We start from the raw sequence: 15,708 nt of genomic DNA on the forward strand, positions 1-15,708 counted from the left end.
AGTGGTTTCCTCAGTCTCCAAGTCTACGCGCGTTTAATCTTTATGTAATTCCAAAGGGAAAGGGTGCTTATATAAGGTGACAGGTCCCAACTTGTTGACCCCGCGAGCGTGTCATGCACGTGACTGCCGTCAATCACCATCATCTGATAACGAACTTCTTACCCAATACTCGATAGCAGCTCACCCCCGTTCTTTTACAGCCAATCTCGGCACTCTGCGAGCCATGAATCTCTGCTACTTTCCATCGCTCCCGCGCAACAAACAATGAGAAGCCCAGGCAGCAACAACAGCAACGACAATGGCTGAATCCGCGCCGGCCCCGAAAAACATCCTGCGCGGACACAAGGCCCAAGTCCACGCCGCCGCCTTTATCAGGGACAATGAGCGCCTCGTCACCGCCGACGCAGAGGGCTACGTCGTCGTCTGGGACCTCGTCATCATGCGCCCGTCCGCCGTCTGGAGGGCCCATGAAAACTCCATACTCGGCGTCCGGGGCTGGGGGCGGGACAAGGTGATAACGTAAGGGGTGACAATCATCCCTGGATACCTTGTATGTAGAGAGTGTGCTGACTTGACCCGCCGAGGGGAAAGCCATGGGCGGGATCACAAACTCATCGTCTGGCAGCTGGCGGAACAGGATGAGCAGTCCCTCGACACCGTCCTACCAGTCGAGCACGTTGCTCAGCCGCGCCGGCAGCCATGGATCCTGTACCTGCTCGAGGTCAACACCCTAAACTTTTGCTCCTTTGCAGCCTGCCCCAGACGTGACGGGGAGACCATCTGCGGGCCAGACGCATCGACGGACATTCTCGTGGCCGTCCCCAATATGCTCGCCTCTGAAGCTGTAAGTCTTCGGACCCCAAGCCACAGCCGGATCTAACGGCGTAGATCGATGTCTTTGCGCTGCCTGGCCAGTCGCGCCTTTATACCGTCAAGTCCAGTGTCAAGAACGGCCTCGTCATGAGCCTACGACTACTTCACCGCGCAGGGTGTCTGACACTGCTGGCGGGATTCGAGGACGGCTGCGCATCGGTGCAACGTCTCTGCGCCTCGGGCGCATGGGTCACGACCTATCGCTCTCAAGCACACTCTCAGCCCATCTTGTCGCTAGACCTTCATCCCAGCCAGGAATGCTTCTTCACGTCGTCCGCCGATTCCATCATTGCGCAGCATCCCATCCCCACCGCGCAACAAAGCCTGACCTCGAGCGCGAGTATCAGCGGGCAGAGCATCAGAGAGACCGGCTCTTCTGAGGCCAATTCTGCAGAGCCCTTCGTGTCAGATGCAGACGCACCCAACATCACAGCTGACCCCGACGCGTCTCGGCCAACAGAGCGTCTGCAAGAGTGGAAGCATCCCCTCAAGATCATCAACACCAAGCACTCCGGCCAGCAGAGCCTCAAGGTCCGCTCCGACGGCAAGGTCTTTGCCACAGCTGGGTGGGATTCCAAGATCAGGGTCTATTCTTCCAAGACCCTGAAGGAGCTTGCCGTTCTCCAGTGGCACAAGGTCGGCGCATACGCTGTTGCCTTTGCCGACGCAGGACAAGCAAACAAGAGCACAGCAAGTGGCCGGTCCTCTGCCGAACAGGTTGCGCAGAATTTGAGCGCGGGGCCATCAATGGACAAAGTGGCCGGTCCTTCGGTCGGCAGCAATGGGCTTGTCGGTACCGCCAGCGTGAGCGTCAGGGAGCGGCGGATCCGCCAGGCCAGGACGACGCATTGGATTGTCGCCGGGGCCAAGGACGGAAAAGTCAGCTTGTGGGATCTCTACTGAGAATGATCCCGTGTCGTTTTGCGTAAGGTGAGCATGAGTGGCTACTGATAATGAGCAGCTGCAGTATAAGTGTTAGCTTTGACCGGCGCTCATGCCTCGCTGTCACCCTCGACGGGTGAATAACCCTGTATTGCTCATAGTCCGGACACCAGTCGCTCGTTCGTACTTTGTCCGTGTCGACCGGGCAAGGGGACATGGAGTCGCGAGACTAGAGATTGCGAGTGTCAAGGAGAGGGCTTACCATATTGCCACCATCTCCACCGGTTGTGGCCTCCGGCCAGTTCCCACCACACCTTCAAAACCCAAGCCGCCACAAGGGCGTCTCGGGCCCCCAGGCTCATCTCGGTGCCGATCAGGAAGCTCATCATGTCGCCCTGGACCAGCTCACGCGCCAGGAGGCGGCTTTGCGCGTCAAACCACTCAAACGTCACAGCCCTGTCTCTGGCCGGCAGAACCGTGAAGATGGCTTCTTGGCTCACGAGCTGGTGGTTCGGCCCGCGGGCGGCGCGATGCACCCGATAGCCCCTGGCCGTTGACAGCCTCCGGGGGCGAAAGCGGGTGATGCCAAGAGAGCAGAGACTCTGTCGAGAGGTGGCCTCGGCGTGGAAGGGAAAGGTGGGCGCGGTGACGTGGCTGGGATGCTTCAGGTCGTACAAGTGCCGCGCTCTCGTCGACACGTGCGGAGCGCCGTTGAACTGTTTGACTACGTGCTGGAGGCGTTGGACGCGCACGACGTGGTCTGTGTCGCTGAGGAAGCCGATGGAGTGTGAGAGCTCGTACAGCGGCGGTGCCTGCGGATCGTCTGAGTAGACGAAGCGGCCGGCTACCCGCAGGGTGACCGGGGGGAGGATGCGGTTGTCGAGCCGCTCGTTGGCGTCGCCGTACGACGGCAGCTGTGCCATGTCGTTGGCCTCGATGAGGCGTGCGGCTTGACGTCTCTTTACCCCTTGTTTGCTTTGAGTGAGGGTCTGCCTGGCTTCGTTTGACTCCGCTTACAATGCCGAAACGGCGGCAGGCCACCTGACAAGAGCGGTGAACGAGAATTGACCAGCTGATTCTCGAGGCTTGCGTGTCTTGGGTCAGGCTCGGAACTTCGGAAGTATCGGCAAAGTGAGTGAGATGACGTCGTTGGCTCGCCAATACTGTAGATGTCACGCACACAACCATCAAATGACCTGGAGCCTTGGGCCTCACGGACACGTTATTAGCATCCTTGTATGTCTGGCTGCTTTCGACAGGCAGTTTCGAGTGAACTCGAAACGGCCGCAAAAGTGAGAATGTGTAGGGTAGTCGGGACACTGGCGTCGTGATTAATCAGCCCGGCAACCTCCACTCCTCCTCCAGCCGTCCTCAGAACTCCGCTGCACAAGACATCACGGGAATTTGCATCTTCGCGGGCCATTGCGCCTCGAGGATGGCGGCCGAGTCTCCAAAACCCCCCTGACCGTCTTCTCGCAGCTCGATTTCAGCCCCCGCGCCCCCGTCCAACCTGTTTCCACACCTCTCTTTTGTTTGTCCACGCCTCACCATGCTGCTGCGTCGCCTCGGGGACCTTGCCGTGGCCTCCCGCAGCGCAGCCCCGGACTTGTCGCGGGCGCTGTGCGGCAACGGCGCGGCGGCCGAGATGATACCGTTGACGTCGATCCGGGTGCTGCGCAGCGTCGAGGCAATGCGCCGGTGGCGCAAGCCGCACACGATCAACCACCGCAGCGTCGGCTTCGTCCCCACCATGGGCGCGCTGCACCGCGGCCACCTTGCGCTCGTGCGGGCCGCGGCGCGCGACTGCCACCACGTCGTCGTCAGCGTCTTTGTCAACCCAGCCCAGTTTGGCGTGCGCGAGGACCTGGCTTCGTACCCGGTCACCTGGGAGGCCGATGCCGCGGAGCTCGCCCGCCTGGACCGCGACATCGCCGGTGACGGGGCCAACCTCGCCGGCGGCGTGTCGGCCGTCTTTGCGCCCGCGACGGCCGACATGTATCCGTCGGGCTTCCCTGGCCAGGCCGTTGACAGCAAGGGCAGCTTCGTCAGCATCACCCCCGTGGGCGAGCTTCTCGAGGGCGCCAGCCGGCCCACCTTCTTCCGCGGCGTCGCCACCGTGTGCATGAAGCTCTTCAACATAGTCCAGCCCGACCGCGTCTACTTTGGTCAAAAGGACGTCCAGCAGACCGTCGTCATCCGCCGCATGGTCCGCGACCTCATGCTGCCCACCTCGGTCGTCGTCTGCCCCACCGAGCGCGAGCCCGACGGCCTGGCCCTGAGCTCGCGCAACGTCTACCTCGGCACCCGCCGCCGCCGCGTCGCCGTCGTCCTGAACCACGCCCTGCGTGCCGCCGAGGCTGTCTACCGCGCCGGGAAGCTTGATCGCGCTTCCTTGCTTGGCGCTGCGCGCGGTGTCTGCGCTGATGTGCTCAAGGCGCAGATGGCGCTCCCGCCGGACCAGGGGGCCGTTTTTGAGATCGACTACATTTCCTTGGCTGATCCGGACTCTCTTGAAGAGCTGGACGCAGTGGACCCTTCACGGGGGGCCGTCGTAAGCGGGGCCATTAGGATGCTGCCGCTGGAACAAACCCGAGAGGGCGAGGATGTCGGTCACGCCGGGGGGCCACTTGTCAGACTGATTGACAATACGATTCTTCCACCAAAAGCCACGTAGGGGAGAAGATGGCATTTAGAAAGCGCGTACCCGCAAGGAATAGGATAGGGGTAGGGGAGAGATAGGGTGAGGCGGCTATTCTTCAACGCGAGAGATGGATAGACGGCACGTCAGGCATTTTGCACCACGCCGCTATGGGCAATGTGCATCTATTATTTCGTGCGGCCGGTTCAGCCGACAATCGTCACGTAGTTCCGCTTGCGCAAGCGTATATAGAGCAAGTTTCCATGGGGTATAAATATCGCGAGCCCGCATTCTGCTGTACGGCAGGGCATGGCAGTATGCTAGTGTCCGGGTAATCTACAGGTGAGCCCTCCCGTCCAGCTTCCTCCTGCGCCTCCCCTCCTGGACGCTTCGCTTCAGCGTCTCCTGGTCCTCGCGGCTCAGGCGACTCGGCACTTTGGCCTTGCCGCCCTTTTCGCCCTCGGCAGCCTCCTCAAACAGCCTGCGGCCCAGTTGATCCGTCAGGTGTAGCACGCGCGAGCTGACCGTCGCGCCGTCGCGCCGGTTCTTACCCTCGCGGCGGGCACTTGCAATCTTCTCCGTAAAGTCCCACAGCTTGCCCTCGGCCAGCAGTGCTCCCGTCTTGGAGTCGCGAGACGGCCGCCACGAAGGATCCAGCTGGATGCGGGGCGGGATTTTGGGGTCCTTGGACTTGACCACGTGGACCATTTGATCTTGCTCGAAGCGCGTGTACGAGTTCTTGAGCGTCTCCTTGTTGACTGCCTCAAAGTAAGAGAGGTCGCCCTGGTGGTAGAGCGTCTTGCCGAGCTGCAGAAAGTTAGCATTATCCGCAAGCGCCTCTGCAAGGAGTCATCTTACCAGCTGCGCGCTGTCTTGCGTCTTTGTCTGCTCAATCCAAATGTCGCCATTTTCACCCAGAGGGGGTGTAAGGCCCATGAGAGACACGGCGGCCAGCCAGCTGGCCTCGATAAAGGGCCAGAGGAGAAAGCAGTAAAAGTCGTAGTTCTCCCGACCCGCCTTCCGCTCCTCGTTGGACAGGCCAACGGTCGTGATGTTGCCGCTGGCGTCACGGTCGAGACGCACCACGTGGTCGGCTTCCAAGCCACGCAGCGTCTTGTCCAGGTTGACTGCCAGACCTGCCCCTGAGAAGATGAATTCGCCGCGAAACAAGGACGAGAGGAAGAGCACGTGTGCTTTGAGGTCTTCAAAGGAAATGTCCTGCATCGACGGCCCGCCCCCGCGTTTGACGCGCGTGTACATGGACACGCTAACCAGTGCCTCGTATATGAAGAGATGGATCGTCATGTTGCGATAGAATGAGAGTTGGAACCGGTCAACGGCAAAGTAGGTGGGCTCCGCCAGGTCATCAAGCACACCCACGAGATCCTTGCCCAAGACTTCCAGTCCTCGATCGACAATCTCGGACAGAGGCGCGTTGCCGAAATGAGCCACGCGGCCGCCCTTGGCACGGGTGCGGGCTGTAAGCCACTCAACACGGCGCATCAGCTCCTGCTTGCCGACCCCACGGCCTCGGAGGGTCAGGAGAACGGTGCCGATGAGCGCCGTGGGCATGACTACGGACACATCGTTGATGTCTCCGAGGACCTTGTAGCCCAGGGTGCGCAAGATCTTCTCCCGAACCGCCCTGACTTCAGGGTTGTGGTGATCCGTGTCTAGGCCGGCCGGAACTTTGGACAGCCGCGACAGTTGCTCATCGATGAACTTGCGAAGGCTCCAGGGCTCATGGAACCGCACATCGACCCTCCCCAGCTGCAACGAGAGGACCGAGGAGCCGCCCGAGAGGAAATCAGCCAGGTTCTCCTTCTTCTTGGGAATGCCCAGGAGCTCAGTGACATAGCCCTCGGTCTCGATGACCTTGTCGTATTGGGTGCTGACGGGGCAAATGATGGCGTCGTCGACACGGCCAGAAAGGATGCTGTCGAGAATGAAGCTGAGGATGCCGAACTTTGGCGGGAGCAGCTTGCCGGTGCGCGATCGGCCACCTTCGATGAAGCACTCGAAGTTGTAGCCCTCCTGCAGCAGCGTGTCTACATATGACTGGATCAAGGCGGTGTACAGGGCATCGTCGCCAAAAGACCGCCTGATCCACATGGCGCCCGCGTGCTGCAGGAAGCTCCCGACGAGAGGGAAGTTGAGGTTGTCCCCGGCGACGACGACTGGGAGGGTGAGCCCGAGTCGGTAGCATATTAGTTGCAAGGAGACATAGTCGACGTGTGACCGGTGGCTGGGCAGAAAGACTATGCTTTGCTTCTTCTTGGCAGCGATATCGGCAACCTTGCGCAGGCGAAGCACCTCTTCGCTGGAGACGTGGATGCCTTGGTGGTAAGCGCGTGTCAGGAGTTGCGTCACGAGGTAGTAGGCTCCGCGGATAAAGGTCTTGCTCTCCATCTTGCAGATCATGTCGTCGGTGAGCTTCTCTGCAACTTCTTGAAGGCCGCCTTCCAGCACGCTCCGCCGCTGTGCGCGCTTTATGCTATAGTCCTTGTGGTTCTTGTTGAAGAAGCCCTCCCTCTCCTCGACGGCCACACGGTTCTCGGCCAGCAAGGCGATGCGTTCTTGGAGCAGAGGGGCGGAGAGCACGGAAGACTTCATGTTGTCGGAGAAGCCAGGGTAGAAGACGGGTTGTCCAACCACTCGATCGTAGGCACGCCATCCTTGACCAGACACGTATAGAGACACTTCACGGAGGAATCTGCCGACGGGAGCATCAGCAATTGCAGGGCTGACGGATGGATCCAGACGTTGTCACCCACTGAAGCGGCTCGGTGCGAAAGGAAGCAAACTGGTTGAGCAGAGCCTGCTCTTTGCCCTCGTGAGCGGCACCCTGCGGCTCGACATAGCCGCTGGGCTGCAGGGTGATCTCGTCGCCGAGGATCTGGAGATCGGGGGCCGAGCTGCTGGCCGGGTCGAATGAGTCGTCGTTGTTGGCCATGGCGATGGAGGATGCGAGAGACGAGAGACAATGGGCGGGGTCGGAGGGGAAGACTTGTCCCGCGCAGTGGCATCGTCTCCAGCGGCGTCGGGGAAGATGAAGCCGCTAAAGGAGGCGCGTGTATCGCAAGGGAGCGTTCCATCCATGCTTGATGTCTGGCACCGGCGTCACGGAGCCGGACAAGTTGGGCCAGGCCGGGCCGAGGGCAAGAAAAACATGTGACTTGAGGTTCAGTCAGGTGTCTAGTACAAGCCTGCTCGAATGAGGAGGGGCGTGAAGAGGTAGAACTGAGTTATGCGAGAGGCTTGGGGTACTTTTTGATCTGAGCCCGTGCTTAGTGGGCTGCGTACAGAGTACACCTAACACTCACGGACATGGCTTGGCTCGAGCTAATTAGAGAACCAATTCAAGAAAAGCTTCATGAACAACAGTCTGCCCGCCCTCTTGTCACAATCACCCCCCGACTCGGCGACAAAAACGCGATCGGGTCTTGGCTGCATCCGTCCCGCTGACTGTCCGCCATCATGACGAGCACGACAGACCCGCAGCAGCAGCTGCAAGAGCTGCAAACTGCGACGCAGAGTCTTCTCGCCAGAGCTCATTCGCCCGACAGCGCCAACCGCATCTTCAGTGAAAAGATCCAGCACCGATCGCTCCATCTCAGGCCCACGTCGCCCCCTCCGTCTGTCCTCAATGCGCGAACAGCCCGACGAAGAGCCCGCGAAAGCGCCAAAGCCAAGTCCAAGTCAAAAGTCAGGCCCAAGCCTCTGTCGTCCCGCGAGCGCCGCCGACTCGGGCTAGACGACGTTTCCAGAGACGGCCATAAGTACGAGATTTACGAACCCCTTTACGGCCTTTGGCTAGGATATGCGCGAGAGATCCTGGGCAACGACGTCTATGCCGGCGGGCCCGGTGCCGCCGCCAAGCTGGCGAGCGCCGAGTTTCACGGGGCTCTGACCGAGGTCGTCAGGAGTCGGTGTCCTAGCCGGGTGGGCATCAAGGGCATTGTGGTGCGCGACCGCAAGTTCGTCATGGAAATCATCACCAAGAAGGCGGGGCTCAAGATTGTGCCCAAGGAGGGCACTACGTTCCGCATCGAAGTTCCAGCCGACTCGCGGGGAGAACAGGGACAGGAGACGAGGCCGTTTGCCTTTGAGGTCCTTGGTGATCAATTGATGCTGCGATCTGCGGACCGGGCCAACAGGAAGTTCAAGTCGCATTTCCTCCTTGACCTTTGATCATCCACGACGTCCACATTCATCACCCATACTAGAACCACAAATCGCGTCAATACGGTGGCACCAGCGACCGCAGTCGCGGCTCTGTTGACGGCGGCCCTCTCTTTCGCCCTAAACTATCTAGTACAAAAGCATAGGCGAGCCTGACGAATGTGAGTCGATAACCATGCTCTATCGTGAACTCGCAACTACGGAAATAGCCATCTGATGGCTGGGTAGCCGCAATCGCAGGCCATTTTAGCTCACAATTTCTCTTTCTAGGACGCCACGGTATGCATGTCCGGATGCACGACCCCAAGACGACAGCGGCGGGACTTGGTACGTAAGGCGACGCTTTTCTGCTGGCGCTCGTTGGGTCTGTCGCTGCGTTGAGGCCTCAATGAGTACCGTCAGATGGCAATGTTCCTCCTATGGCATGTTGTTATAGCACACGGAAACACGCAGGGCTTTTGCTCTCGTTTGGGCGTGCAAAGTCTGGGATACTAGGATAGCAGACGAGCCATTGTCGCACAAAAGGCCGTGTTATCTTGTGCACAGCCTGGGCATGGCATGGTACAAACACAAACAATCCCCTGCGGAAAGGGTAGCATGGAACTGCTGCAGGGACCGAGGTGTTTATTTGCCATGTTACTCAACGGGGCCGTGTATGCGTGCGTGTTTGCGTATTTGGACAAGCCACGATGGATATCCAGACGGCTGGGGCCACCATGACAGATTCTTCGGGACAAGGGCGATGCATCGACATAGCACGCGCCACGGAAGCGTCATGTCGGCCGCAGGGCAAGGAAGGATGCTGCCAATGAAGGACAGGCAGGGGAAGCACACCGCTTCTCGACCAGCCCCTGTCATGGTTTCCAGCGGCCACTCGGGGAGCACGGGTAGAGGGAAGCGATGCTGCTGCGGATGGGGGCCAAGTACGTATGCAGAAAAAGACGAGTCTTTTCGGTCTGCTTGTGTCTCGAGAGAGATTGACTGCCTCGCCTTGTCATCACCTTGACGTATCAGACTGGCGAGGTCAGGCCACGGCTAAAGCCCGGAAACGGCCAGCCGCCCTCTCCCCGCCCAGCCATTGGACGAACCGGTCCAGTGCAGCAAAAAGCGCCCCCAGCGGTGCTGTAGGCCCTGTGCGGAGAACAGTACCTAGGTAGGTACCTAGGTAGGTAATCAAGTCGGCCAGCACGCTCCCGGCCACTAAGATTTTTACAAATTCGTACCTTGGGTAATTACAGGTACTTTGCGGTAAAGACTGGGGCAAACCTCGCGCGACTCCATTTTTCGTCTTTTCTTTTTCCCAAACCTAAACCTCAGGGTTTTCCAACCGGCAAACATTTATTCCGTCACCCTTCACCATCCTCTCTTCTCACGCCCTGTATTAAAAAGATAATCTAAATATCCATCACGTCTCTTTGTCGCCATTGCGCGCGAGCATTGCATTCACAGCTCACTGCATCCCAGAAGCGTTACGTTTGATCTCTCTCTCCGCGCCTTTCCGACTTCACGTCTGCCCGAGCCAACCTGCATCGGGTGCACGATTCCAACTTCTGTCCACCTGTCACGCCCAAGCCCGAAAAATCGCCCTGGTCATACCAAGATGCCGTCAAACCTGCCCTCGAGCTTTGCCTCGGCTGCGGCTGGTCAGAACGCGAACCGTGATTCGCGAGGTGGAAGAGGTGATGGGAGGGGAGCTGGAGGCGACTGGTAAGTTTGTCCTCCGTCATACGTCTTGTCTTCGCTTCAGGCTCCTTGTGCTTCTTCCGCGCCGTCACGAAATTGCTACCCTTGATATTGCCCCGGGCCCAATTGCTTCGCTGAGCCCTTGCTTGATGGCGAGCAGTCGGCCAGTCACGTCTCAGCCTCGGCACGAGAACTTTTGATCCAGCCTTGTATCGCGTCACCTCGCTAATTCTGTGACGCCGAATAGGTCACGACGAGACGGTCGCTCAGCCAATGGTACCTTGACTTTCCGGCGCTCTTCGACAACCCCAACGGGTCACGTCTCGAACCCCCCTCCCTCTCACGACAACGCTGTCCAACCTCTGAGCATCGACGAGACGCCCGCCGCCCAGCCCCCAACCTACGAGCCGGGCCCCTCGCGCTACACAAAGGACGAGCTTCTGGACATGTTCCGCTCTCAAAACCCCGCCGACGATCCCTCGCGTCTCTTCATGTCCGGGTGGAACCCTACCAGCCTCAACGGCGGCGGCTCCAGAGGCTGGGGCAAGAGCGGTGATAATCCTGTCCCGCAGGAACCCGGTGCCTGCTGGGACCAAAATGGAGACACTGCACCTCTGGGGCTGCTTGACTTGTCCGCCGAGGAGAAGGAGGTAGGCGCAAATCATTGGTTGCGGCCTGCAGCTCCATCTGACCATCGCCGACAGGCTTTCTTGACCGAAATAAATTCGCCGCTCAAACCTCCTGCGCAGAACAAGGAGGGGCATCAGGCCAACCTCAATGGTCGAAAGTCCTCGGTTTCGCACGGCTCTGGCAATACCTTCGGGGTCAACTCTCCCTCCTCGGCTACGCGACCGGGAACACGACGTCGCGAAACCATGGAATCGAACCCCTTTGGCGGTGGCGGGCTCGTCTCGCCAACCGCCGCCGGGCGCTTTTCGCGGGAGGACTCGTCGGCCTGGCTTCCTCGTAAAAGCAGTGAGCTGAGAGAATCAGAGCCTGACGACCCAGACGCCGATCAGGGTTCCCGCGAGGCCCTGGGAAAGCTGTCCACGGGCGGCCTCGCCCGAGCCAACACAGCTGGCGGGGGGGTAAGCATGAGTGCCATCTGGCCCCCCTCGGGCCAAACGACGCCGGGGGCTGGCGGGTTCGGAAACTTTTCCTTACCTTCTTCCTCGGCTGTTGGCGACAAACGTGTGGGAGGAGGCGTTGGTTCCAGCGGTAGCCGACTTGCACATCTCATCCCCAAGGAGAGCCATGACAACTCTGCCGCAAAGTCGGGCGACAACCAAAACGCTTCGGGTCAACAGTCTTGGCGCCCTCGCCCTCGCACCGACACGGACCCTTTTGGTGAGGCGGAACTGTCCGGCAGCGCTGTGCTTGGCGGCTCGCAAGACACCAGCGTGGCCGGGAATCCCCACGTCGGGCGAGTGGGCGTCCTAGGAACTCCCATCAAGGGCTCGACCGGCGACTTTGGCATGTCGGGCTTGAGTCTGGGTGGCCAGCCGGGCGATAATGGCCCGGTGAGTCCGTCAGAGACCAATCCGTACCGAAGCCCTCCCAACGATCGTAACGACCACGACGAGGGTGATCCTAGCGGCACAGAACGATACAATGCTACAACTCAAAACGAGCAGCACTCAACCATGGGATCTGTCGCCCGCGGATTTGGCACGACTGCCTTTGAAGGTAGTGACCGTAGCCAAACCTCGAGCGTGGGCCCCAAAGGGTACTCTCTCGGCAGCCTCTCGGGCTGGCCCGCGACGGCTGGCCCATCTGTCGGGACACCTGATCGAGAGCGGCCCAATTTTGGGAATGTCTTCGGCAACTCCTTGTTCAGCCCCGTGGGTGATCTTCAGTCTCCCGGCCTCTCCAATCTCAGCAACGTGTTTGGTCCGGCAGGCACCGGTGGTCTTGCCACCAACAACATCAGTCGCGGAAGCAAACTCGGCTCCCTTTTCCCCCCGGCCATGCAAGCACAGATGCAGTCTCATGAGCACGAGCACAACCTGTCCGAGGCGGGGCCAGATCCCCGCCAGGGCCACCCGCTCGGGGCCATTGGCCGAGGCAACATGCCCGGCCCGGTACGCGATACAGAGAGTCCAATGCGATCCAGCCGCGGCATGTTCGAGGAACTCTTTCCCTCCAGTGAGGCTGCCAGGTCTCACGGGTCGTTCAGTGCCGCAGAGACTCCACAGCCGCCCGGCACCGCCGCGGGAACCCAGTCCTTTACGCCGGTCAGCGGCGGACTAGCCTTTGGCGGAGGTGCTCAGTCTGGAAACGAGCCACCTTCTGCCCAGGTTCGTCAAATGGTCATGCCCGATCGCATGAGATGGGTTTATCTGGACCCTCAAGGCCAGGTGCAAGGTCCTTTTACGGGCCTCGAGATGAACGACTGGTACAAGGCAAATTTCTTCACACCGGACCTTCGTGTGAAGAAGGTGGAGGATCCCGAGTTTGAACCGCTAGGGCAACTCATCAGGCGCATAGGAAACTCTCGCGAGCCGTTTCTCGTACCTCAGATTGGGATCCCCCATGGGCCCCCAGCCCAGGGCGGCCCGTTCACTGCTGCAACCAACAGCGGAGGCGTTGTGCCCCCTCTCAGTGGCGTGTTCCCCAGCTTCGGGAGGACCCTGACTGCCGAGGAGCAGAACAACCTGGAGCGACGCAAGCAAGAGGAACAATATCTCATGGCTCAGCAAAGGGAGTTCATGTTGCGACAACAGGCCATGACCAAGTTCCAGATCCAGGGAGGACCCGGCCTGCAGCACCATTCGAGCGCTCACAGTCTCCAGAGCCAGCCCAGCTTCGGCAGCATGGCCTCTCCCATCGGAATCCCTCCGCAGCAGTCGCAACAGCCGCCTCCGCCTCCCATCGGTTCGATGCCCCCTGGAGGTTATCATGAACTTTCTGCTGGTGCCCAGTCGGCGATGCGGGTCGGCCCGGCAAACGCAGACTCCTTCCGGCCGGACGACATGGTCCACCTTTCCCCGGCCGAACGCCAAGTCTTGGCTACCCTTCAGGGCGGCTCTGCCAGTAACGAATTGGCCGCGCTTCAGCAGCGAGGACTGTTGCCCGGGGATGGAGAGTTGAGGTCCGGTCTGCCCGAGATTGACCAACTCTCGGATGATCCCGAAGGCTTCAGGGAGCGCCTTCAAGAGTTTGAGGAGCTGCGCGCCCTGCACGAGGCGGAAAGGGCTGCCGGCATCACGGACGACTTGGCGAATGTGGACATGGTACTGGAGGCGGCCGCGGCTTACGAGATTCCAACCACTCAATCCGCCACGACGGCGGCACCGGCCGGCAGGGCTGGTAAGGCCGGGAGGAAGAAGACTCTCGAAGAGGTCGCTCTCTCGCTTACCCAGCAGGTACAGAAGACTCAGGCCGCGGCAGCTGCAGCCAGTCAACCCGCTGAACCTGACATGCCGATGCCGTTTCCTCCCCCGTCGTCATCGACGCCCCTTCCAGCGCCGACTGCACAGAGAGTCCGGTCTAACCTCCCGGAGCAGTACAGTCGCTCCCAGAGCGGAACGCCTGACGCCGCTCACCCACCACCATTGGCGCCATGGGCCAAGGATCCCGGCTCAGAAGGCCAGAAGGGACCTAGCCTCAAGGAGATCCAAGAGGCGGAGGCACGCAAGGCAGCCAAGGCCGAAGAAGCTGCCGCTGCCGTGCGCAAGGCCGCCATTGAACAGGAGGCCGCAATGCTGCGGGAGAAGGAGCGACAAGCCTCCGTGGCCGCAGGCCTCCCGTCCACGAGCACATGGGGCCATGGCTCGCCAGTCTCCGCGTCGAGTCCATGGGCAAAGCCGGGCCCCGCAAAGGGCCCTGCCCCCGGCATTCAGACCCCCGCATCATCTGCAAGCAAGAAAACGCTGGCCGAGATTCAGCGTGAGGAGGAAGTCCGCAAGCAGAAGGCAAGGGACGTTACCGTCCACCCTGGCCCTCCCGCCATCACTTCCAAAAGCTATGCAAACCTTGCAGGCAAGCCAAACCAGACTCCAGTCTCGACTTCGCCGTCTCCCGCGGCGATGGTGGGCAGCGGCTGGGCAACGGTTGGCGCCGGTGGCAAAGTCAAGGCCCCTACCGGGCCGGTAGTAGCCCAAGGCCGGTCCCTCAGCACCAGCAACATCAAAACGCCAGCTACGGTTGCCAAGCCTGCTCCCAAAACCCCTACTGCTGTGAACAACGGCAACGGCCGGGCCGAGACTACCAATGCCGCTGCGGAGGAGTTCAACAAGTGGGTCCGTCGGGAGCTGTCTCGAGGCCTGACGAACGTGACGGATAGTGAGTGGACCCGTTCCGTGCCTGCTGTCCCATAACCGGAGGACGGGCCTTTGCTTACAATCGTCACAGTTTCCGAGTTCCAAGGCGACCTAGAGGCGCTCCCGCTCGACACGGGCGTTATCGCCGACGCTGTCTACATCAACTCCAAAACGATGGACGGGCGCCACTTTGCCGAAGAATACGTGCGTCGTAAGAAACTGGCGGACAAGGGAGTCGTGGAGAAGCAGCCTCCATCCGACAACACCAAGTCGGGCGGCTCCTCTGGCGGGTGGTCCGAGGTTGCCAAGCGTAGCGGCAGCACGCAGCCCAAGGACAACGACGGCGGCAGCATGCAGGGAGCAGGCTTCAAGGTCGTGCCGAGCCGGAAAAAGGGCAAGAAATAGAACGGGTTGTCCTTTGACGTATTGAAGCAACGCCGGGCTTGAGATTGCTTCGAGGCTGCCCTGCTTGTTCTTAAGCTTGCCTGTCTGCGTCTCTTTATCGCCTGCCTCCCATGCCTTGGTCTGTCTTTTTTCTTTTCGGTGGGGGGACGGATGACACCGAGGTTGCTTGTTTGCAAGAGCTTGTTGGGGGATTGCACGGGGTCGCGAAATGGAAAGCGGAGAGATGGAGATGCTGAAAGCCCGGCTGCTTCTCGACCATGGGGGGGGGGGGGCAAATTGGTGCTTGGTGGGCAGTCGAGGCGTGTGGTGTTGGCGGCTTGCTGGCAGCAAGCGAGGCTGCAGATGATGTCATGTTTTTGTATGGAAGCGGCCATGAGTAGCATGTTCCCACAGACGCAGATAGCGAATATCCTTCCATGAAGCGCTATACTACGAAGAGGAGCAGCGCGGGGACGGCGTCGGGGGTGGTTTGATCCAAGGCGGTGTCCTGGATGAGAGCCATGTCTGCGCCCTGGCCTGGTTTAGGATATCGGGTTCGGGCGGGATCGATGGCTGCACGCCGTCTGGACTGAAGCACTCTCTGCTCACTGTCCAGGGAGGGAAGATTGCCTCATGATCTCCTTGGTTTGGCCACGATACTCCAGCGTCCACGTGTACCCAATCCAGCTGCTGAGCAAAAGTCGCCTTCTGCAAAAAAGCCTCACCTATCCATCATAGCCTTGACTACCGTCCAAGCGCTCTAGGCCCAGTAAAGCCCCTTTTAGACCTCGCATCACGTGTGGC

At 60.2% G+C, this 15,708-nt stretch overlaps 6 protein-coding genes across 6 annotated transcripts; 4 read left to right on the forward strand and 2 right to left on the reverse strand.

Moving 5' to 3' along the window:
• Nucleotides 1–298: 298 nt before the first annotated feature.
• Nucleotides 299–1,776, forward strand: HRG_08961 (ASTRA-associated protein 1; the record flags this gene model as incomplete). The annotated part of the gene is made up of 4 exons (XM_044867432.1): nucleotides 299–519; nucleotides 592–844; nucleotides 889–1,539; nucleotides 1,591–1,776. 4 exons carry the CDS (start codon nucleotides 299–301, stop codon nucleotides 1,774–1,776), a joined length of 1,311 nt encoding a protein of 436 aa, XP_044717453.1.
• Nucleotides 1,777–2,000: 224 nt separating this feature from the next.
• HRG_08962 (uncharacterized protein) lies at nucleotides 2,001–2,678 on the reverse strand (the record flags this gene model as incomplete). The annotated part of the gene is made up of 1 exon (XM_044867433.1): nucleotides 2,001–2,678. The coding sequence occupies one exon, from the start codon at nucleotides 2,676–2,678 to the stop codon at nucleotides 2,001–2,003; it is 678 nt and encodes a 225-aa protein (XP_044717454.1).
• A 626-nt stretch (nucleotides 2,679–3,304) lies between these two features.
• HRG_08963 (pantoate-beta-alanine ligase domain-containing protein) lies at nucleotides 3,305–4,429 on the forward strand (the record flags this gene model as incomplete). Its single annotated transcript, XM_044867434.1, has 1 exon — nucleotides 3,305–4,429. One exon carries the CDS (start codon nucleotides 3,305–3,307, stop codon nucleotides 4,427–4,429), a length of 1,125 nt encoding a protein of 374 aa, XP_044717455.1.
• Nucleotides 4,430–4,729: 300 nt separating this feature from the next.
• HRG_08964 (acyltransferase domain-containing protein) lies at nucleotides 4,730–7,346 on the reverse strand (the record flags this gene model as incomplete). Its single annotated transcript, XM_044867435.1, has 3 exons — nucleotides 4,730–5,200; nucleotides 5,252–7,106; nucleotides 7,168–7,346. 3 exons carry the CDS (start codon nucleotides 7,344–7,346, stop codon nucleotides 4,730–4,732), a joined length of 2,505 nt encoding a protein of 834 aa, XP_044717456.1.
• A 524-nt stretch (nucleotides 7,347–7,870) lies between these two features.
• On the forward strand, nucleotides 7,871–8,584 carry HRG_08965 (Ribonuclease P/MRP, subunit p29; the record flags this gene model as incomplete). Its single annotated transcript, XM_044867436.1, has 1 exon — nucleotides 7,871–8,584. The coding sequence occupies one exon, from the start codon at nucleotides 7,871–7,873 to the stop codon at nucleotides 8,582–8,584; it is 714 nt and encodes a 237-aa protein (XP_044717457.1).
• Nucleotides 8,585–10,175: 1,591 nt separating this feature from the next.
• HRG_08966 (GYF domain-containing protein) lies at nucleotides 10,176–14,925 on the forward strand (the record flags this gene model as incomplete). The annotated part of the gene is made up of 7 exons (XM_044867437.1): nucleotides 10,176–10,282; nucleotides 10,506–10,908; nucleotides 10,963–11,346; nucleotides 11,506–12,492; nucleotides 12,556–13,554; nucleotides 13,624–14,542; nucleotides 14,612–14,925. The coding sequence occupies 7 exons, from the start codon at nucleotides 10,176–10,178 to the stop codon at nucleotides 14,923–14,925; spliced, it is 4,113 nt and encodes a 1,370-aa protein (XP_044717458.1).
• Between the last annotated feature and the right edge of the window lie 783 nt (nucleotides 14,926–15,708).

Source organism: Hirsutella rhossiliensis, assembly GCF_020360975.1.
Source record: "Hirsutella rhossiliensis strain HR02 chromosome Unknown scaffold00011, whole genome shotgun sequence".
Classification (NCBI taxonomy): domain Eukaryota; kingdom Fungi; phylum Ascomycota; class Sordariomycetes; order Hypocreales; family Ophiocordycipitaceae; genus Hirsutella; species Hirsutella rhossiliensis.